The sequence below is a fragment of the Thermobia domestica genome, chromosome 9, assembly GCF_964235325.1.
Source record: "Thermobia domestica chromosome 9, izTheDome1.hap1.1, whole genome shotgun sequence".
NCBI classification, from domain to species: Eukaryota; Metazoa; Arthropoda; class Insecta; order Zygentoma; family Lepismatidae; genus Thermobia; species Thermobia domestica.
The window spans coordinates 74,692,209-74,716,655 of record NC_137462.1 but is presented as its reverse complement, the minus strand read 5'-3'; the positions used below and the strand labels follow the sequence as shown (position 1 = coordinate 74,716,655).

Genomic DNA, 24,447 nt, shown 5'->3' with positions numbered 1-24,447 from the left:
TACAAACTTCTCACCAGCCCCTTTATAACCGTTTTTTTTTTTTTTTCAAATTTGTATCGAGTTCGAAGTATAGATATTGAAAAGTAGCTGTCATTCTGTAAACTCAAAACTGTTACCTTTCACCATCTATCAACGATTAATATATTTTGTTCACCTGTTTAGAAAATTTTAGAGAGATGACAGGGACTATATCAGGGAAAATTTGAAATTTACTTTCAAGGAATTTTATACATTTATTAAGAGTGGAAAAGGACTTCTTAAAGCAATTTCCTATAGTTGAAGTAGAGACTATATGTTTAAAGAGTGAATTTCATTTTCCAAATCCAAAATTGTCACGTAAAGATTATTATACTTTTGTTCATCTGTTTCGATAATTTTAAAGAAATGGTAGTTACTGGTATATACAATAAATTGATCAATGCCGATTGATCAATTTCAGTTTCTCATTTATAGCACAATTTATATATTAAGCTTATTAGTGAATGTTCTAACGGCATACAGAATGTGTTAATGCACTTTTGTTCACGATAGTACATTTCCTTTCCATGGATAGGTCCGAACAGAGATATTTCACGCTGAGACCTATATCATAGAGAATTTTGAGGAAGTACTTTTTTTTTATTTTACAGAGTTGGCAACCCTATTCATATATCAATACACACACACACACACACATGTGCGTAAAAGAAAAAAAACTACATTCCAAATCATCCGTCTTGGTTGTTACGCAATGCATGATGAACACAATATACTTCCACATGAGGCGAAACAATGTTTATAAATGTCATACGTTCTGGAAAGCAACCTTGAAACCCGCCAGATATAGGAAGAACATGTTAACTGGGAGGGGTCCAAAGTATTTGAGGAAGGTCCAATACGTCTATGTAATAACGAACCTGTCTTATACTGTACCCGAAAAGATAAGTAATTCTTAATTACTGTCACCTATATTTTTAGAAAAAATGATAGAACGATTCTTTCTATAAGAAAAGAAAGAGTACATGATTAGGCGTAAAATAAAATATTTAGCGTACTTCAATCATTTCTCTGTTAAACAAGTATAGTTTGTGAGGAAAGTCTACAAATGTTAGTAAAGTTTCGAAATTTTTGGGAGGTCCGGACCCTGTGGACTCCCCTTGTGGCTACGCCTCTGAGCATTGCTAACTAGTCCCAAATTCAATGTGGCATTCCCCACCATACACTTTTATCAAGGGTATAAAGTATACTTATTTTATAAAAGAAATATGTATATACTAAAATACTATTCACAGAGGGGGGGGGGGAGGATTCTGCATATTGACTTATTAATATTTGGTTCACAAATTACTGTAGAGGAAACCTTCATTATCTATATAAGCTAAGAATTAACTTGTAAATGCGGATCTACTTTCATTTGATTTCTGCTCTACTACATATTTTCTATCTTATTTCGTAATTCTGCTATCACTTTTTTAATTGTCATATTGATTTGCTTCAGTATAAGTACTGTAATTTAAAAATATGAATGCATAAAAACAAATTCCATTTGTTAATTGCTAGTGAAATAAAATTCAAAAAGCTTATTTAGCGTGAAAAACCTCATTCACTGGAAACCGTGCTGTGTTGCAGAAGCACTGCAACGACCAGACCCTTTAATTTCTGAGATAGGGGAAAGGAGACTTAACATTCGCTCCAATTCCTGCGCTGAAGGAATCTGGTCTTGTATGCTCGCTGCAACACAATATAAATTAGAGACTCTGTGACGGATTATTTTTTGCTTTTTAAAACGGATTAACGAAACGGACATTTACAGAAGTAATATATATGTTATTTAAAGTATATATGGGAGTATTAGAAAGTATTTTTTCTGTTTTTACTACTATTGTTAATAGTATTTTTTCTTGAAATACTTTGGTCGTTGCGCAACGCTGCAACACTAACAGTAGCCGCCACTGGTCTCTATGCACAATAGAAGTGATGCTAAACGCTTTTGTTTCATACACTATAGACTTTTAAAAATCATCTAATGACCCGTGGAATCGCGAAGCATCCTGGGTGTTGGCGGCGGTATCAGGAGGGTTAAAACGTCTATCTTATCTTTAGGAGTAAAAGTTGTAGGTTTACGCTTACTCGCCATAAAAATCGGCCCTCACGCTGTAATATGCAAATGCTCAAAACAGAAGAAACAATGTTTGCACTGAGACAGCTGACAAACTGCAGAGTGAATTACACAAAGATAATAATATCCTTAACGGAAAGATTTGTAACTACTGTATGTACTGTACGTGGAAAAATAAAAGCATCAAGCTTTTTCAACATTCGTAACATTTTCCCAGTACAGTAGTACTGTACTCAGAAAACGTTTTGAAATACTATACGCAATGTATTACAACACAATAGACCCGTTCACCCGCTTCAAACCGCGATTTTACTATTATTCCGGCTAATCCGAACAGAGTTCGGTCCCAATTAGTTCGGATTAGCGGTACTCCACTGTATTTTCATAAGCTATTATACAATAGTTTAATCAAAACGTTGTCCTTGTAAACCATTAATGAATTATATTCTAAAAGCATCAATAGTAAGTTTATCTTCAGTCCCAAAAACTAATGTTTTAACAAACTACCTCTTGAAATTAAAATAACTTGAATATTACTTCCTAATTTTAACAATCCTAAGATTATTCTAATCAAGATATCCCACTCTCTATCAATAGGTCTAAGAAAAGATTTCATTTCAAACAGTTCGTGCCACTAAAAGAGTCACTCTACTGGTAAGATAAGAATTTTTGAGCCAGAAATCAGAGGATTGTGTGTTTCATATATTTTCCAACAATTTTACCTTACGTTGCGAAGAGCAGACATTTATAAGCTTATTTTAAATAAAATCATAATTCTATATGTTATAATAAATTTATTTGATATCTTTAAAAAAACAAATGATAGTAAAAATATTTTATACAAGTACTGAATATATTTTACATAATGAAATCGAAACTTGTAATAAGTAAACCAGTTAAATTCTTTAAAACTTCTTTTAAAAATTAAGTTTTTAGCTATGGGTCGGTAATAAAAGTTTCGGAAGGAATTGAAAATTTCAATATCTTTGTTATGTGTTTCAGAACATGCACTATATTGAGTTCAGTCATATCGCCTTCCTTTTTTTTTTTTTTTTTTCAAATTGGTTTTGTATAATACCAAAGTAACCCATGGGGGGGAAAACGTTCAATTGAATAACAATAAATGGCACCCGAAGTCGAATGCATCAAAAGTATCTTGTTACTTTGGAACGGCTAGAACCATATTGGACATCATATCTTGGATAGGGCTAATGTGGGTAGAACCACATGTCTTACTGTATAGTGCAATCATGGCAGCCAGCTTAAAGTTCGCAATCTTGGATTCAGATTCAAAATATTTAATAGCAAGATCACGTGACATTGTTTTGGGGTAGCTTTTCACCTCAAATACACATTTCACATTATTTACAACTTATCTATAATCACTTAATAGTTATTAGCTTACAATTGTCTTTCCAAACTTATGCGGCACCTTTGCCTCAATATTATATACTGCAAATGCGTTGAAAACCTTACTTCCTTTGGGGAACATTTTAATATTCAATTGAGCTATTTTTTTCTCGTGGGTTACCTTGGTATAATAAGGAACCATTCTAGGAATTAAAAAAAAATCCTTGGAAGTCGAAAAGTAAGGGTCAACCAAATTGACCCTTACTTTTCAACTTTCAAGTGTTTTATATATATAATATACATATATCTGTGGCTTGGGTCTAAAAGGGCCAATGTCACTTTTTAGCAAAAATGAGATGTTCGTCAAATTTTAACGCCTATAAATGGATATTCTCTTGTGCAAGAAAAGCAAATGTTAATATGAATAGTATACATATTGCAAACTATTTCGTGTTGACATTTGCTCTTCTTGCACAGGATAGCATCCATTTATAGACGTTAAAATTGAAGAGTATCTCATTTTTGTCAAGAAGTGACATTGCCTTTTTAGACCCAAGTCACAGATACAGATATTATATATATAATATAATGATAGATAGATAGAGTGGACCATTAATCTTGATACGCCTTTGTAATTTTTAAATTAATGGACAAAAAGCACTGAAATTTTGAACCATACAAATATCAGTAGGGGACTTTTTTTGGTATGTTAACCTGACAAAGTTATATTTTGTCAAATAAAACTACGTCAGGTTGTTACATATTTCAAATCTACATATAAAATGAAAAATTAAAAAACACATTTAATATTCGGTGTTGCAAACTAAAAACGCTATAGTATCATAAACATTGAAAAACAATCAAATATTGGAAGGTTTTACAACAGTAATAACGCAAGTGAGACGGACGAGGTAATACAAATGCAACGTAGAATACTATGGTCGTCATACGACGTATTTCGAACAAGTAGAAACGAAGTTATAAGGAATTGAAAATTTGAGTTTTTTCAAAGGATTATATTTCCAAAAACTATTTAGATAGGTATCACATCCAAGTACACTACATTGTTTCCAATACACACAAAGATCTTAATGCTGTTTACAGTAATTTGAAATCTCAAACCATTCGGGAGATATTAAAGAAACGGCAAAATTAGATACTTTGCTTAAAATCAGGGACGGTGCCAGAAACACTTGATGGGCTGGCCGGAAAGAGGCGGACCTAGTTGCTGGCCTGGGTGGGCGGACAATGAAAATGAGAACTCGGCAATGTAGACATTTTATGACAATAATTAAATTTCAATTTTTATACTCTTTAGTTAGCTAAGGCTCAGACCGAAATAGCGGAGGAACAAGGATGTGGAATACAGCTGTCTTGGCCTTATAGAAGATACAATTCCGGCATTCGCCTGGTGGGACTGAAGAAATGTAGGACTTAGGATGGGCTGCGGGAGTTCGTGGCTATATGCTCGACCTACCGAATTCCGCGTGGCAGGCGCACTACCAGTTTGTTTAAACAATAATAACGGTGTGTACTGTGTAGTCGATGAAGTTCAAGACAGCTTTACCTCCTTTCCCTCCAAGAATGCACATGAATGCATAGAAATAAAAGAAGGTTCAAACAACACAAACAAATAATACTCTACCTTTTTCGTTAATATAAAATACACAATAAGTAGGTAAAGTAAAACAAGGATAAAATAAGCTACTGCAAACCTTTTTATCTTTGAAGGGCTTATTACAAGAAAGCAAGAGACAAAAAATATAAATCATTTATATTTTCTCTCATATATTCTTAATTTGTGCACATTAGATTTTTTAACGTGATCTCTACATGCAACAGCAAAGACCTATGTTACTAAAGGAAAGGGGAATTTGACAGCATGATTGTTTGATAATAAGTTACACAGAAATCTTCGAAACTGAAACTCAAGTTAGCAATATATATATTGGATAAAGAAGTAAATAGCAATTAACAAAACTTCACCATGATCTACAGAAACAACAATGTATTTTAAACTATCAAGGGCTGATCACATGGTACGAACAAGCTTACAATAAACTTTTATACCTGCACTTTAATGAAGTGCAATGCGTCGATTTTTATTTCCAGCATCGAATGCGTTTACCACATCCTCTACAGCAATGTTCATTACAAGTTTTCTTTCGGCTGAAAGGAAACAAAGATCGCTTAGGCGACCGTTTGCCATTCTAAGACACGAGAAAGAACGCTCATATGGTGAACTAGATACATTAATGGTGACAGCAATTACGGTTAATTTGTGAATTTCATGAAAAGCAATTTTGAAACGATCCATCACTTCATTAAACTGAGAAACGGAGGAATTTTGCATTGCTTTTCCTCCTTATACGTTTCAAAACTTTCGGAAGAAGTTTCAGTTCCACTTTTACACTATCGAGATCACATCCATAATTACGTACTTCATTAATAACATTTGATTGACATTCAGTCAAATCATCCGAAATTTTTAACCATTTCGTAATTTGGAACGCGCTGGTTCTTACTTCATCGCCAGTGTCATCGTAATCATATTCGTCTTCTTTATTATCATAGGTTGGATGATTGTGCTTTTGTCACTCTTTCCCACGGCTGCCTCTGAATAACTAAAAAACAGTTGAAACTGCATTCTTCTGTTTGCAGTCTGCCCAACACTAAAAATTCTTTTACTGTAAATTATCCAAACAGAAGATTCCGAAGTTTCATTTATCCATGATTTTTACAATTGTTGGTAATACAATATTCAAGGGAATTACATTTTTGTTTGAATTATCCAATATTTCGAGTTATTCAAGTTGGAATTATCGAGGATCCGTTGTGTATATATTAAGGTATGAATGTTTTGCAAACACTTACTTTTTCATTCAAATTTACATTTATTCTCCTGATTTCTTTTTCGGACTTACAAAACGTTTTCCATGATCTATTGAGTCAATACTGGCCAACTTGATGCCGATTAACGGTCTTGTGTTTATACTGAAGACCAAATTTAATAAGTGTCTATTTCCTCGAAAAGTTGATTAAGTGAAGATGAAGTAATTGTTACTACGGGCATTTTTATGAATTCTATGTACTACCTACGTAGAAAGATGTAATTACTTTTTAATTAATGATCTACCTGTTCATAATTTCATCATAAGCTGTATTCATTATTGGTACAGTCTAATTGGATGTATGGATATATTGAGCTGTGGATCCTCTTTGTTTTCATCACATGTTCTGAGCAGTTTCCTTCTGGCAAACACCTGATCTGGGGATAATTAAAAGTTACTACATTAGAAGTACGTGTATCACCTATAACAGTTTTGTTTCGAACACTCATATTTTGTAAATTGGTCACTTAACAAAACAAGCGATGGCCAACATAGGCCTAGTTTAACTAATCATTTAAGACTCATGTAAATAAACAAATAAACAACTTCTTGATGCTAGTCATACGTATCACTTTCACGATTTATAATTGACTCTAGTTTGTCTATTAGAACCAATGCATCAGAAGAATTTGCTTCGCTTAATTGTAGTCTTTCAAGCGCTAATAATGGAAGATTTAAATTTAACAGGTGTTGTGCTTCCCACGTGGCATACTGTGAAACAGGTAACTGTGCAAGTTGCTGTCGTAACAATGACAGCGAACGAAAACTTTTCGAACGATAATATACCGATGCAAATTTTGAATGAAATATTTCTTTAAATACTAGTTTGAATGTTTTTATTATGGTTGTGTTTTGAATATCTTTGAATATATTATGTGAAGGCAGCACAAATATAGCATACGGTGAATTTTCTTCTGTTAGATACTGCACTATTCCACCGATATTATTTTTATGAAAATAATTAGTCATATGCTGTCCATTAACTTGGGCAGAAGCTTTCGTAAAGTCCCATTCTACATAAGCATTATCAAATTTAGCCAATAGTGGTACATTATTATGAATAATTGAGTATCCACCTGTAGATAAAATGGGAAAATCTAAGAAAATACCACTAGAAACGTTGCGCAATAGTAAAGAGACATTATGTAAAGACTGATTTACGTCGCCAGTAACGTTTAGGTGTTCAGCAGGTACTTTGGTGTAGGTAGCTCCTTCAAGTGGATATTGACCTAAATTTTGTTTCACATCAAATGCATGAAGTACAAGCTCTCCATATATAAGTGCTTTGATTGTGAATCTCACTGCTTGACTTCGTTCTACACTTGCATTTTGACACAAGATACTGACTATTAAATTAATAACAATAGCAACGGCACAGCCAGACGCGCAAAGTGCAATAACTATCCCGTCATGCACATGTCTCAACTCCATTTCTGTGTGGAAGTACATTGCATAAAGAACTATCAAAACTCCTAGCAACCAGTAGCCAAGCATATTTTTCACTGCAATTTTAATTTTGTTCAGTTGCAGAACATCTACATTGGCACACAAATATATCACAACAACACATAAAGGCAAAACATTCAGAACAATAGCTGCTGGTTGGTAAAAGAAGCCATTTTGAAGGTAATACCACAACGCATCACCTAGTTCGTTTACTGTGTTGTTCGATTCCCTAGTGTACTGACGATATAATATAGATTGAAACAATCTTCCGTAACATACGAAATCATAGAATCCTCCAAACAGAATACCGCTAACAAACCCTAACGCACTTACAACGTACCCGTATAAACAATCTGCAATTGATGGATTTGTTATAGTATATTGTGACACAAGAAAAAATACTATAAGTGATAGTTGAGCTCTGCATGAGTAAAGAATCACACCGAGGCAACAACCAGCTATAAATGCTAGTTCTTTTTTAAATGTTGTTGTAAATTCTTGAAACATTCTACCATTGAAATGTCTACGGTTGTCTGGCACTGGCGGAAGTATGAAGATAAGACAAAGTAACACTAAAGAAATGCTGATTGGGTAGTGTACACTGTTTGCACTATAAATTGCTAATGGAAGACTGAATGTTGAGAATAGCGCCGCCAATGTTGAGCTGTCCTCATCTGTTGGATTGTTTAACTTCACAAGAAAGAATATAGACACAGGTGTCAGCATAGATGACAGCACAGTCACGTATCTTGCGAACTGTAAAGAAAACATAACAGCTATAAATCATTTCAGAAAATATATAATTATTATTTGCAAGAAATAACACTGTTCAAATATATAGGCAGCAGGAACAAACGTGGTTTATCTTTAAGACTTAAGTTTCATTCACATGCATAACAAGAGATGATATGGTTGAGTTTTGTTTTTCAGTGCAGCGAGATTTAAATCCGCTTTTGTGTAGACGGATGGCTGGTATTAAAAAAATCTGGTTCATATGTCACTAAACGTTAATAATTTATATTTTTTTTTAAAAAAGGAGACTCTGATTAGAAATTTTAATTTAAGCGATGGTCTTAGTTTTGATTTATATATAAACATAATAAGCATATAATATTCTGTGATTGATTTAGAATCAAATTGATTGATTCAGAATTGTATTCTGAATGACAAATTAATAAAAATAAAATACTATGACAATAAGCTTTCACTTTTGACATTACAACTGAAACAAAATATCTTCAACTCTGCTTCCGGTGATTTAGACATGCTCTACTAGAGTCTTGGTTTACCACTAATTCCTTATAGAGTTCACTGACATTTTAATCCTTCCTGTCCTATCTGAAACAACTTACCTGGAAAGGAGTTCCCGGTATATTGAAATACTTTTGAAACCTAAGAGCTTCCGTAGCTGCTTTAACGGGGAAAAATGATTCTGGGTACAATGTGACATTAGTATTTCTTGAGATGCCATATCCATAGATTTCACGATGAGCCACTGTAAAAAATAAATGCAAAATTATTGTAGATACTCTTCTTGAGACTATAAAATCTATATAAAAAATATAAAATGAACATTGTTTTTATTTTGTATTTTTTATGTATTTAAAGAAGAATAGAACAGGCTACTGTCCAATTACAGTATTCTGGTTACAGTAATAATATTCACGATATTATTTAATTAATACAACAAAGTAACATACTATTATTTTTAAGACTATTCATATATATTAATAGTGTATAAGATATACACTAGATATTTATCCCTTCTCTTTTACTATAGAATACGTTTATCATTAAAATAAATAAATAATCTTTCAAGTTTGTCTATGGAGGTGCTGCTTTATTTCATACCGAATTAATCTTTGGTCATTATTAGTCAAAATTTGCAACATCTGTTTCTGTGTGGATCAGTTTTTGTTAGGGAGAAGAAAAGTTGCAGAAATTACTTTGAGTATAGAAAGGTAAGCCTTCAAGAACATTCCGTGAACATTAAAGACTCATTAAATTTGCACATGATAAGTTGTTCATCTTTCTAAAATGAAATAGATCCTGTTGTCACTAAAATAAAATTAATCATGTTTACAATTTTGCATAAATAACATAAAATAATATTCGTTAATATATTTGTCGTTAGTAGTAGCTTAAAAATTAAAGTAGTCTTTGATAAATATATACAGGAAGAGCCAGACCCGTAGCCAGCCCCAAAATTTAGAGGGGGCGGTAGAAGTTAGGGGGGCTCGACCCATTCATATTATATTTCATCACCATATTATAGTTCATTTGCAAGCCTACCGTGAAATTTTATGGGGGCCAGCCAAAGTTTAGGGGGCCCGGCCCCCTTGCCCCCCGTGGATACGGGCCTGGGGAGAGCACAGTCATTTCCCCCCAAAAAAGTAAGGAAAGAAAAATAAGCGACCTATCAGCAAGCATTTTTTAAAATTATTATTGTTATTTATTTTATTTATTTATTTGAACTGACATTACTGTGTGTCTTAGTGTGGCTAGAACTGAAAATCATGTTTTCGTACGTGTTTTGTTTAGGAGTTGTTTAGTGAATGAAGATGTACCAAGTAGTACAGGTGTTAGGATAAATACCAAATTAACAAAGAAACAATGTGTTTTCGTGCTACAGGCTTGATGAAAACGTAACAAGAACACAAATATGGTGACAGTGGACTTCAGGAGCAGATTTCCATATGTGGAACCACCATTACGTCTAGCCATGAAAAGCCTGAACAAACGATTCGAGGTACAGTTTCTGTGTATGATCAACAGTGATGAAAATTTTCCGGAAAATTTTGAAACGGAAAATTTTCCGATTCATAAAAACATACTCCACTTATTCCTACATCGTTGTTTAGTCGAGATGTGAGGTGGGAAATTTTCTTCTATATTTTTCCGGAAAATTTTCCGTTCTTAACAAATATCAGTGATTAAGTAACAATTTGTCAGTATTCATAAAATTGATTGAATTCATATATAGAAACGTTAAAAAGTGAAAGATCGTTGAAGGAATTTGAAAATTTTCATGGCTCAGACAATTTTCAGTACGATGTAAGAACTAGTGGAACAATTTTTCATGAATCGAAAAACTGTCTGTCCTGTACAATGAAAATTTTCCGGAAAATTTTCCGATTCATAAAAACATACTCCACTTATTCCTATATCGTTGTCTAGTTGAGATGTGAGGTGGAAAATTTTCTTCTATATTTTTCCGGAATTTTTTCCGTTCTTAACAAATATCAGTGATTAAGTAACAATTCGTCAGTATTCACAAAATTGATTGAATTCATATATAGAAATGTTAAAAAGTGAAAGATCGTTTAAAGAATCTGAAAATTTTCATGGCTTAGACAATTTTCAGTACGATGTAGGAACTAGTGGAAAAATTTTTCATTAATCGAAAAGTTGTCTGTCCTGTACAGTGATGAAAATTTTCCGATTCATAAAAATATATTCCACTTATTCCTACATCGTTGTTTAGTTGAGATGTGAGTTGGGAAATTTTCTTCTATATTTTTCCGGAAATTTTTCCGTTCTTAACAAATATCAATGATCAAGTAACAATTCGTCAATATTCAGAAAGTTGATTGAATTCATATATAGAAATGTTAAAAAGTGAAAGATCGTTTAAAGGATCTGAAAATTTTCATGGCTTAGATAATTTTCAGTACTATGTAGGAACTAGTGGAACAATTTTCCATGAATCGAAAAATTGTCTGTCCTGTACAGTGATTAAAATTTTCCGATTCGTAAAAGAATAGTCCACTTATTCCTACATTGTTGTTTAACCGTGATGTGAGGTGAAAATTTTTCTTCTATATATAGAGAGAAACAGTGTAAAATTTTATTTCCCAACTTGAAATACAAAATTTTCCGGTTCCCGAAAGCTAATTGGAAAATTATAATTTGTTGCTGACTAACTTTCCTCTACTGAAATTCAATTTTGTAGCTCTATGTGCAGGTAAATATAGTGGAAAATTTTCCACCTAACATCACTATACATAATATCCAAAATTGTCAGGCCTATGAAAAGTGTTTTCCACTTGTTTCTACATCGTGATGAAAATTTTCCAATCTATGAAAATTCCGATCTATGAAAACTTTCCGACTCCTAAAAAATTCTTCAATTTTTCCATATAAGGTAGAAAATATTTCGATTCATGAAAAATTGTTTAACTTGTTCCTACATAGTACTGAAAATTGTCTGAGCCATGAAAATTTTCAGATTCTTTAAACGATCTTTCAGTTTTTAACATTTCTATACACGAATTCAATCAATTTCATGATTGCTGAGGAATTGTTACTTGATTACTGATATTTTCTTAGAACGGAAAATTTTCCGGAAAAATATAGCGGAAAATTTTCCCAAATGGAAAATTTTCCGCCTCACATCACTAATGATCAATCTACCGCGAAGCGAATGAAGTTTACGACACTAAGGAAATACTGAACTTGTTGATCCGAGTTGTGTATCTAGCCCGAAGAAGTCTTTCAAAAGGCGTGCACCTGATCTAGGAATGACACTTCTTTTTTAATTGAAGATAAAACCTTACCGGCCAAGCTTTTCCATGCATTGCATAAATGTAATCCAGACTGGCGTGTTGAGTTCTGCCAGTATAGGTCGACAGAGGTTTGAGCGGTTTGTGGTGCAAGTGAAATTAACATCAAAACATCCCTTTCCAGCAGGGTTACCAACTACAGAATATGTTTCCATAATCTGCATCCCAAGTAAAATATTGTACCATCCACGCATTTTGGTTTGATCGAATATCGTGTGAAATGTACGAGAATTTTGAAATATTATTCAGTACATTATTAATTTAATGATGTTGTGCAATATTATTTAATACTGTGTTTAGAGGGAATTTGATAAATTTATCCGGATAATTGGTAATTGATGGACAATTGGACTTTTCGCCAGTAACATCGATTTATAATCCGTAGTTCGCAGAACAATAGTCCTAGACGAATGTAGGATTTGAACCCCAGATTTCAGCGATTTTGAAATCAGAATGCTAAATGCTAACTTTTATTTGTTCTAGCAAGTACACATACCGAGTATTGATCTAGGAATGACACCTACCAAGAACACTGCCGAGTAAAACTCAATACCAATTACGGACACTAATGAGAATGAGATATCTACGCAGAGTTCACTAAGATCACACGACCTGTTCCGTTTCACTCGTGTAGTTTCACAGTCTGTCACTAGTATGACAATTGTGAAAACCAATTGATCGTACTGAAATTTCGAATATTTTCACGAAAAGTATGATAAGGAGTTGTCAGGTGTTTCTAGTTCGCCGAAACCTGCGGGTTGCATGCATTAACCTTAACACCTGAACATTCATTTTAACCTCTGCTTCATGTCTTATCTACCTCAAATATCTCCTTTGTTTCCGGTAAAGAACCAGAAAGAAAAACAAAATCAGTTGGCAGTCAAATCAGTAAAATCTGAGAGGTTTACAGAAATTATACACTATAGTATAACATTACAGTTGTGTTGGATAGAAGCATTTTTCGAAGACTGCTTATTATAAAGAAATTAATTCCAATTTATTATGGCGACATACAGTTAGCAGCGTAGTAAATTCTTACAATGACCTTGGTGAGAAATGTTTGCTGATCCCTGGGCAAGAAAAGTTTGTAACGCCTACGTTTTTTTTTTTCAAATACCTAATAATAATAATAAATTTTCGAAATCAATTAATCTCAGCGATGTTATTAGTGCTAAATAAATGAAAGATTTGTTTGCTTTCTTTATTGCAATGTTAAAGTAAGCTCACTGCCTGTCGCCTATGTTAGTGGCTTACTATTACAAGAATAGATGATAAGTTTGTTTCAAGCCACCATTATGGAATGTTTTATATAAACAAATCCGAATTCATCATTGTATTTACTTTGAATCGATGTGTTTTTATAAAATCAGTGTCAAATTGTATTTAGGTTCTTTGGCTTTGTGACGCTTCTAAAAGCGTGAGGCCCTGGGTCATCACCCGCCGCTTGCGACGCCACTAATACAACAAATGCATCAAACTATTCAATAATAATAAGAATAATTTTTTTGTATTTTCAAATGGTCAAGTCATGTTTAATATTAGAAGAAAGCAAATGTTTTTATTATTTCTGAAATAATAATTATTTATGTTGTTCGTATGCCGATCTTTTAAGAAAGATAAGATACTGAGCACGAGCAAGTTTGATACTACCTCTGCTATTGATACTACCTCTTCCTCTCGATTACTTTCTGGTTTTATCTCTAGCACGTTTAGTTTCCTAATGCTTTAAGCCCTTGGCAACCCTATAAAAGTACCTCTTCTACGATATAAACAAAGCGACACTAGCGACCTCAGGAAAAGGAAGTCAGCGTTTGGTGGCACAGTAGTTTCTCATTTGGAACAAAGCTGTCAGAAGCTTTTGGAAACGAATTTTGTGGGCAGATGAGGCCTCACTCAAGATAAACGGTCACATAAACAGAACAATTGTGATTATTAGGGTGATATTAATCCACACAAATTTGAGACAGAAGAATTAAACGTCTCTGGTGTCATTGTTCTGGATGGTATTTGGAGTGGCGTCGTAGTAGGATCATCCTTTTTTTTAAAAGAACTGTTACCAGTGACACACACCTTCAGATGTTGCAGGAAGTTGCCATTCCAGAACTTCAAAGTAACCTTCATTATGAAAACATTCAGTTTACGTGATGCACTTCTCACTTTGGTGTTGTTGTGGGAACGCTTGAATTAACATTTCGATAAATAGATTGGTCATCGTAGTACGACAGATTGACCACCCCGTTCATGTGACTTCTTCATGTGTGGTACTGTTGAAAGCGAGGCATTTTCTGGGCAGTCGCAGAATTTCGATCACTTGAAACAGCTAATTGAACAAACATTCGAGAGATCGGATTGCAGTCCTTGGTTGTGTTGTGATATTTGCAAATCAGTGCCGAAGAAATGTATTTTGTGCATTGAACATAGTGGGAGTCAGTTTGAACGATATTTGTAAGTACAGTAAAGATTGTCAAATAGCTTCTTTCATTTAATTTCTTCACATTGGGGAAAGCTATTTTGTTTCCTCCCTGTATATAATTAACACACGTTTACTTCATTACCTGTTCTAATAAGTATTATCTTTTAAAACGACGGTGAATTCAATATAAGCGAACTCCTGAACCCCTTGTGTAAATGGCCTGACGCTGATAACAAGCCTTCTCACGAAATCAATTTTTCAGAATCAATGAGCACCAGGGGCGGCTTGCCTATAAGTGCTGCAGAGCTGCAGAACTACCAGCTATTTTAGTGGCATAAATGTATTTTCAATTGAGTTGAATTGTGTTTAATTTAATCAAGGTAATAACATGTAATGATGATATTTGGTCTAACGGTGTCCTGAAATTGTACTGCTGGATATGCTACATATCGTAGTATTACTGGAAACACCTTCTGAAGCTTAATAATATTGCAAGAGCTGTGCACAGATTGTCCTATGCTTTAGCATTGAAACCAAAATCTTCACCAGCCGCACTGTATTACGTTTTCCTTGTCTCTTAGATAGGATTTACTAGAGCTGCACTCCCAGCAGCTCAGAACTCACGAATACTTCCGAAGAAGCCGAAGACACGACGTGATGTACATGAGGCTCCCTTCTCTTGTTTTTGATAACGGTGTTGTGCACTTTGAAAGTAATAGTATTCCATGTTCAAGTTTGTGCAAATTTTCTGAACAAACACAATTTGTGTGACAATTTTAAGGAAACCGTAAACCTTTTGGAAATTCTTCAATTACCCCAACGACAATAGCTGAAGCAGAACGTTACTTCTCTAATTTTAAAACAGTTCAAACATTTTCGAGAAGCACAATATGTCAGTAAAGAATCAATGCTTTGGCTGCCTTATCAATCGAGCGTGATTTCATATCCATCACGCCGAATTTTAATGATAGAGTAATAGGACATTTTGTACAGCAAAAGACACGTCGGATAGACTATTTACAAACGATAAAATATTTATAATACAATATCTCAGTATTAATACAATATCTACCTGTAGACATTACGTGAATCCGAAATTGTTTAAGTATCTGAAAACAGTGTTTCTTGCGATATGGGTATGGTATTTTTAAAGTTTGTTACACGCAACGGTGGCGTATTTAGAGAGGAGCTATAAGGCTCAAGATCTCCCGAAATTCATTTAAACTTGTAGGCATCCCAAAGGAAAAATTAAGTGCTTATTCATATGCTGGGCATAGCTCCTTCCGGAACAAAATCCTAAATACGCCACTGACACCCAATAAGCAAAACAATAGTGTTTTGGTTGCGGTTAATTTCAATTATAATTGTCATTTACGTATAACGATTAGAGTGCTAAAAGATATGCGGTTCGTGTAGATTTTATAATTAATTACTGCAAACGGGAAATTTAATATACAAAAAAACACACTGTGCAGAACTACCTCAGATTATGGTATCGAGCCGCTACTGATGAGCACTCGTTTGTTAATTATAAAGAAACTAAGCAGGTTATTACAGATGAACAAGGAAGAATAGTTTTCTTTAATTAGAAAGAAGAGAACCGTAATCTACATTTTTAGCTTCAAGTATTTTCCGTGTATTCACTATTCAATCACAATACTTCCTGGCATTTGGCCAATTAAAAAAAAGAAAAGCTATTTTTATTAAAATGTCGAGCTTGTTATCACAGTTAGGAAACCTCAATAAATTGCTATAGGATTTGTGCACTACCAAACCATGAGATTATAAATCTACGTACTATCACTACAGATACAATAAAAGGATAACGCTGGTTAGTCTTTTTCTCTTTTCCTTAAAAGAGTTCTACATACGGTGTTCCTTCTATCGTCCTTCAAAAAAATATGAGTAGGGTATGGCCTTACCCATACAACATATGTCCGGAGATCTGCCTTATAATGTATGGATGTCTATTTTAATCCAATGGACCATCCATATAATGTCAACAGTGGTACTGGTTGGACATTTTATGAACATTAAATGACTGATAAAATATTTCCTTAGTTTTCCATTGCGTAATGAACAATATGCTTTCTTTACGTTGTTTTCAATAAGACACGGAATTTTGTTTATTTATTGTATTCATTTTCGGCGTCTTCGTCTTTCGTTTAATTTCTCTAAAAAGAAATCAAAAGAACAAATAGAATGCGGATAAATAAAGAAAAGAAAATCTGTAAAAAGAATACTTCTAAAATCGTTTTATTATAATTAGTTATTCTTAGCGTATAATATATAATGGATATCCTGTCGTACTTCGAGGTGATATCAACCAAAATTTTGCGTAGATAAAAGAAAGATTGTCAATTTGGAGTATAGTACAAGGGTTGTTAAAGATTGACCGGGATTTTCGTACGTAAATAATCTATGAAACTCGTGGGTGATGTAACGTATTCCTTCTCGAGTAACTAGAGCCTGGCATGACGTATTTGGCGCATGCGCAGTAGTTGCAGCAAACATGGCGGCAAGCAGTGTGTCTGTGGCTGCGGAGCAGCGGTGTGTAATCAAATTTCTTGTGGAGGAGAAAGTTAAACCAGCTGGGATTTTCAGAAGATTGCAAGCACAATATGGTGAACAATGTCACGGACAAGAGTGTACGAATGGTCTGAACAGTTTCGTGAAGGACGGGAGCTGGTGACAAATGAAGCGTATGAGGAGATTCGCCCAATTGCAGTGACACCAGTGAATATCGCACGTGTTGAGCAAATGCTTCTTGAGAACCGGCGAGGAATAGTGCGGGATATTGCTGCCGAGGTAAATATCAGTGTCGGGAGTGGAGTAAGTGCATTCACGACCATTTACGCTTCCGCAAAATCTGTGCAAGGTGGGTTCCCCGCCAGCTGACATTTGATCAGAAGTGGACACGCAAGACGGTCTGTGAACAGCTTCTGAATCGGTTTCGAGCCGAAGGTGATGAATTGTTGCAATCCATCATCACGTGTGATGAAACATGGTTGCACAATTCAACCCCAGAGACCAAAAGAAGCAGCATGGAATGGCGGCATAAAGATTCCCCGCCTCCCAAGAAAAGCAAAACGCAACCGTCCGCTGGAAAGATCATGGCAAGTGTCTTCTGGGACACGAAGGGTGTTATCCATGTGGATTTTCTGGACAAAGGAAGCTCAATTAATGCCCAGTATTATTCCACATTGTTGAGCGGTCCATTCGGAAGTCCATTGTTGAGCGGTACGAAAGTCCATTCGGAAGAAAATACCTGGAATGTTGTCTGGAAATGTCATTCTTGTCATGAGAATGCCCGCGCTCACACGGCCAATGTAACAACAACAATTTTGGCCGAAATGCGCTGGGAACTTCTGAACCATCCCCCCTACAGTCTCTCCAGTGGCTACGAAAACAACCAAGTTTTTTCTACGCCAAAGGAATCAGGAAACTGCCACAACGATGGCAAGGTGCCTCGACGCGCACGGAGAATACTTTGAAACCTGACATAGTTTGGTGCTTCTTGTGCTATTTGTTTCCTCTGAAGAAATAAAAGTCCCGGTCAAACTTGAACGAACCTTGTAATACACTTTATATACACTTTAGTTAGTATTGATTTTACTCTGGACGTTGACAGATTAGTCAGCGAAATTCAAGTTTTGAGAAAACAGTGATAGTTTTCTAGACGTCAGTAAGAAAATCATTTAAATAATATTTTATTATGTTATTGTTTTTCTTTTGTTTCCTAATATTTTGAACATACACAAGACAGAAACTTGTAAAGCTAGAAGCCAATGAAGAGTTAGAAACTACAAAATGAACATTGGAGTTATCAGAGTATTTAATACAGTCAGTAAATATTTATATACGTGTATATAAAAATGGAAGTAACTATGTGACTTAGACCCTAATAACTCTTGAACCACCCCACCGATCTCGATCAAATTTTCAACATAGATGGGTTTCGGGTCTAGGATGATTTTATCATTTTATTTTGACGGTGCAACTTAGATGAGGCGGTCGTTATATTAAAATAATCGAAAATGACCGATACTAGTGTCAAATCTATAGTCTTCAGGGTGACTGAGACGAACAGTGACACTTCGAATGCCGTTTAAATCCAAATTCAGTCCCGTAACATGGAAGAGGGAGAGACGAATATATATATATATAGGGTCTATATATATATATAAATGATCGAAAATGACCGATATCAGAGAGCGCTTCATTAATAGTCAAAAATGACTGACTAACGAAACATATTACTATTTTTTCTTAATTTAAGCCAGCAAAGCGGATAATTGACGCTAGTATTATATATACTATGTAAGGCCAGGATTTTTATGTAAAAAACATTTTTGTTATAAATACATATTTTAAATAATTTTCCGTTATTTTATTCTAAATTTCACGATTTTTTTCTTTTGCTCTAAATAAATTAAAACATTGAAAAGAATAGGCTACATAAATCTATCCTTCGTATTTACAAGCAATTTCCCACCTGTAGAAACAGCGTCGTCATAAATTCTGCTTACCAGCGCTGGGGTAACTTGTGCCAAACAAATAGCTTGTAAAGGAGCGCTTTGTACTTTGAAGCCAAAACTGAAGGAAGTATGAGTGACCGTAGGTGAAGGGGAAGTAATCGTAGGCACACCACTGCTAGCCTTTAAAGAACTTTCAGTTATGAATCACGTGACAATTGCCAGGCTGTTCGATGAATCTTGGCACTTTTTGTGGCCGAATGGTGTGAAATACGACAATGTTTTGCCTTTTCTGACTGATAGTGCTCCTTATATGAGGAAAGCTGATAAATGTAATGAAACCATGAACTGAGAATTTAAAAAATCATTTTTTCATAAAAATTATCTTTGAGTTTTACGTCCCACGGTTATGCCGGTTAGGCTAAAGGAGACGGTGATTATGAGTAATGAATGAAATGGTGGAATGAAGAAAGTGGGAGGAAACGGGAGATCCCCGAGAAAACCCACGCACACGGTGTTTGTCCACCACAAAATTCACTTGGCGGGGGCTGGGATCGAACCCGGGACCCCAAGCACCAGAGGTGAACGCTCTACCACTGAGCCACCGCGGCCCCTCTTCATAAAAATTATAATGGCAATTTGGTAGGTGAAGATGGAACTAAGTTTTCTGTAATATTTTAACTTTTGGATACATGCATCACATTATTTTTAAAAACTCACAAGGACAGTACTTGTAATCAAGAAATCGTTGGAAGCAGAAGCAAAATAGTCAAGAATCACCTGTAGTCAAATAACATTGCTTGTCAGTAGTAATTAACAATTCGGATAAAATCATGAAAAAGATGAAAGCAAACCTCAGGGCAAATTAAAATTCAAAAATACTTATTTTTCCATCATTAGAAAACAACAATATTTTGTCAAAAAAAATGTAATTAGGACTTTCCTAAGATTTTGTAAATTTTTATGTTGGCTTTTGGCAAAGTTAAAAGGAAAAATAATTAAAGCAAACAAGGACAATAGTCCATATAAAATGACCAAGTTTGCAACTAAAAATTCATTCCGGATCCTGTATCCAGCATCGCAATGGAATGGTCTATACGAAATTACAAATACCGCAAGAAAGACCATTGTCCGGTCAAGACCAAGCGAAATATGCAATGAGGTAAAGTATGACTACAGAGAACTTTAACTGTCTATTTTGCATGTCAAATGATATTAGGAGGTCTTTGAAAGTGACAGGCAAAGTTTAAATACTTAAATATTTAGCTTATTTCCGTTTGGTTAAGCATTGAGTAAAATTATAATGATCTGTTATACAATTAATCTGACACACTGTCTGGTTATGAATTCAGTACTCTTGGATGTTCACTGTTAAATAATTTATATTGTTACAAAAATATCCACTATACTACCATTGTAAGTCAGTTGCTTCATTAATAAAATATTGTCATTTTATGACAATAAGAGATTGCAACCATTAGTTTAATTGCACTCTTAATTTGATTTAAGAATTTACTGTTCCTTTAATTATTGATTTGATACAAGAACTCTCCCATGCCTGAGTCATCAAGATTGTGACAGTGTGGACTCTACGTCGCAACATTACTTGTCCCTCACCGCCACACCTACAACCCTAATTTTGTGTGTATCTTCGACTGTGTTGCCAAAAAGACTTAAAGAACAGAAGCCATGAGCAGCGGCCATGGATGACACCCAATTGCCCAGCGGCTCATCAAAGCATAAAGGTCCCCAACAAGGACTCTACGTCTCAATGTGTTCCGGATCCATGAACACTAGAAGATGTGAACTGTTTTTTTATGTGTAAGTGTGTGCAGGCCAATAGACTACTAGTTAGTGTCAGTGTTTATAAACATAGTGTGGACAGAACTATGAGTGAAAAAAAAAGTGACACACACTACGGTGATGTTCAAGAACAGTTCCTCATAAGTGGGGGACTGTAATGAAACTATCATATGAGTGAAAAAAAAAAAGAAAAGAAAGAAGTTAGCTCAACGGTTTTAAAAAAGAATATATCAAAAAAGATTTTTTGACATTATTTTCTAGTGATAAAATGTATGTGTACTTAAGTTAGATAACAAAAGAATTTTGGAATAAACAGTCACACTTATTGTGGACTAATGAGGTTCTCCGGCAGTCACGTAGCGTAAGAAGTAATTAAGTGAACAAACAAGGCTGTTACGGAGAACCTCAGGGTCTGGCTGACGAAACTAATACAATATAAAAAGGTAAGGGAGAGGTCCAAGGATCATCTCGGAACAACCAACGGATCTCTCAGCAACCAACCAAGATCTGCAATAACATGGGTGGTATACCAGCATACTTGACGTAAGTTGTATTTTTCATTGTAATAACTTGCTGTCATTCATATAAGGCTCCAAGCTGGACGAATGGTCTCCTGCGAGAAAACTTAGTTCCATCTTCACCTACCAAATTGCCATTATAATTTTTATGAAAAAATGATTTTTTAAATTCTCAGTTCATGGTTTCATTACAATAAAGAAACTAAAAACTACGGAAGATTTATTGAGTACTTCGCGTAAAGAAGTAGAGTGCGTTGAAAGAAAGCCGAATGTTCTTTCTGGTTCGAAAGATGAAGTCGTAAGAAAAAGAATTTAAGGATTTGTTTGAGAGAAACACGGGCTATAAAACCCTATGTATAATATCTGAAGTATGGAAAGGCCAAAACATAAGTGAAGTTATTGGTGTGAATATTCGTGATATGCCCCTTTTCAAGTACACTAGATTAACATCGTGTGATGTAGTACGTTCCTTTTCTCAATATAACACATTATTACGTGACAATAGGCATGTCTTTACGATGAACAATTTGGAAAAGACGTTAGTTATTCACTGAAGTGCCCATGGAATTTCGACATTTGATGAAGAGGAGCTATTGGTGAGTACCAGTATTTATTTATTTTTTATGTTCGGCGTTCTCTCATACTTTTCCTTGTTATTTTTGTTAAATATTTTTTAATTTTTAGCAAATTTTTTTTTCATTTTTTAGCATATAAAAAATAAATATTTTACAGTTTTTACCACATAAAAATCCGGGCTTTAATAATATGTATCAGTACAACGAAAACGTATATAACTACAATCTCGATATGTTATATATAAAATTTCACTGGTTTAACTGTAGTAGTAATGATATATATATATATAAAGTATACAGTATTTGTTATTTTCACATATAAATATATTGACATGTTCTATCCCCCATGTATAGTGTTGTAAAAAAACGTTTTTTTTTCTGTGAAGTTTTTTTTCAATAAAAAACATCGTTCTTTTTCATGTTTTTTTAAATGTCTGTTTTTTTTCTGGCAACTAGTATTTATTGATTTATGTTGCAGATTATTGAAATAATCAACAGAACTTGAGTCGAAGCCCTCGTAACTTACAAATCGTTTGTTTCTTTGTACCTATACGAGCAAAATTGTGTGATTATTCCTTTCGGACCCAGGTCATTTTTGGCGATTTCCTACATTTACAGTTAGTGACTTATTGCTCAAAAACTATTCATTCGATTGGCATGGTTAAGGCCTTTTTTTTTTAAAGAAAATAGATGTGGCTATTTTTTGGTGTAAGTTGCATTGCAGTATTGGCAACGGGTGGGAAATTCTTGAGGGAAATATAGAGATGAAAATTTACAAAAAAATTCCCTAACCGAATTTCAAAATTTTTTATATCTAGCACCACTGCTGCCATATGGGTTCAAGTCATCTAAAAAAAATTCTTTGGTATGTTGATAAGATACAGTGAAATCCTGAAGTCGCTGGTCTCCATTCAAAGAGGAAAAGAAAAAATTCTGTCATCATACACATGAAATTTTGAAACTTTTTACGCCTCAGAAGCAAAAATCAACAGATATGCCGGAGCTACAGCTTCTCTAATTATCCTATTGAAACTGTTTATAGTGCGTTGTGTAGGGCAAAGAGGAAGTTTTCAGGTAGTGGTACGTTTGTTTCAATGTAGGCAGCAAGAGGTTAAAAATAGAGGGGAAAAGGGAAATTTTCCGAATTTTTCACCTAAAATCGGGAATTAATTATTTTGGCTGCAAACACTGCCACCAGACACACGAAAACTGTCTGAAAATAAACCTTAGTACTCCAAGAGTATAACCTACAAGTATTATGGCGATATCCAACAAAGTAAGCATGAAATTTTTAAAAAAATCTCAATCTACCTCAGAAATTCACCATTTTCTTAGCATTTCCGGAACATGGTTTATTATAAACCTCAACTGTACTTTCCCTAATTATTCTAGTGAAACTTTTTATGGTGCACTGTGTAGGCTAAGGACGAGGCTTTTAGACATTGGTAGTTTGTTCGAGTGTATCCAACAAGAGGGAAATAATAGAAACAAAAAAGTGATTTTTTCCCAAAATTTGCCCCTAAAATCTGGAATTAAAATTTTCTGTAGCTGGCAACATTGCTATGAGACACACACAAACTATCTTAAAATAAGATTTGGTATCCCTCTAATATATCCTACAAGTATCGTGACGATATCTAATAAAGTAAGCATGTCAATAAAAAATATCTCATTCTACCTTTAAAATTCCTAAATTATCCTTCAAATTAGAGAACAAGGTCTGCTGTAAACCTCAACTGTACTTTCCCTAATTATCCTATTGAAACTTTCTATAGTGCGTTGTGTAGGGCAAAGACAAGACTTCCAGATACTGGCACGTTTGTTCCGATGTAGCCAACAAGAGGGAAATAAGACCAAAAAAAAAAAAAAAAACAGATAATTTTCCCAAAATTTTCCCCTAAAATCTGGAATTAAAATTTTCTGTAGCTGGCAATACTGCTACCAGACAGACGCAATCTATTTTAGATTAAACATTGGTACACCAATAATATATCCTACAAGTATTATGGCGATATTTAAGGAACAAAGTTTCTAATTATCAAAAATATATTACGGTCAACATAAAAATAGGGAAAACTAGAAAAATCAAGGGTTAGAACCTAAATACGAATTTTTCGTGCGCCCCCTAATTACCCCATTGCAACGATCTGTACTTGCGTTTGTTAAGTAAGGGCAAATGTTCGATTGGCGTAAGTTGACTTGCACTCGGACGTATAGATACGGATTTATAAACAAAAGTTTCGAGTTGTTTGCCCAAATTTAGGGAAATTTTAGTTTCCTAATTGGCAACACTGCGCACAGGGCCGTCCAATTGAT

The 24,447-nt window shown here is 34.4% G+C and overlaps 1 protein-coding gene across 2 annotated transcripts in view; it reads right to left on the bottom strand.

Moving 5' to 3' along the window:
- Positions 1 to 3,118: 3,118 nt before the first annotated feature.
- Positions 3,119 to 24,447, bottom strand: part of LOC145694757 (uncharacterized) — a 49,318-nt gene continuing 27,989 nt past the window's right edge. The window contains exons 1-3 of one of the 2 annotated variants that reach the window (XM_081771369.1): positions 16,683 to 16,847; positions 9,138 to 9,280; positions 3,119 to 8,541 (exon numbers count right to left, since the gene is read on the bottom strand). In XM_081771369.1, coding sequence (XP_081627495.1) covers positions 6,895 to 8,541; positions 9,138 to 9,280; positions 16,683 to 16,686 — 1,794 coding nt within the window. In that variant the 5' untranslated portion in view covers positions 16,687 to 16,847 and the 3' untranslated portion in view covers positions 3,119 to 6,894. Of the gene's footprint in view, positions 8,542 to 9,137; positions 9,281 to 16,682; positions 16,848 to 24,447 lie in introns of those variants that run through there. The other variant, XM_081771367.1, reaches the window with a different exon arrangement.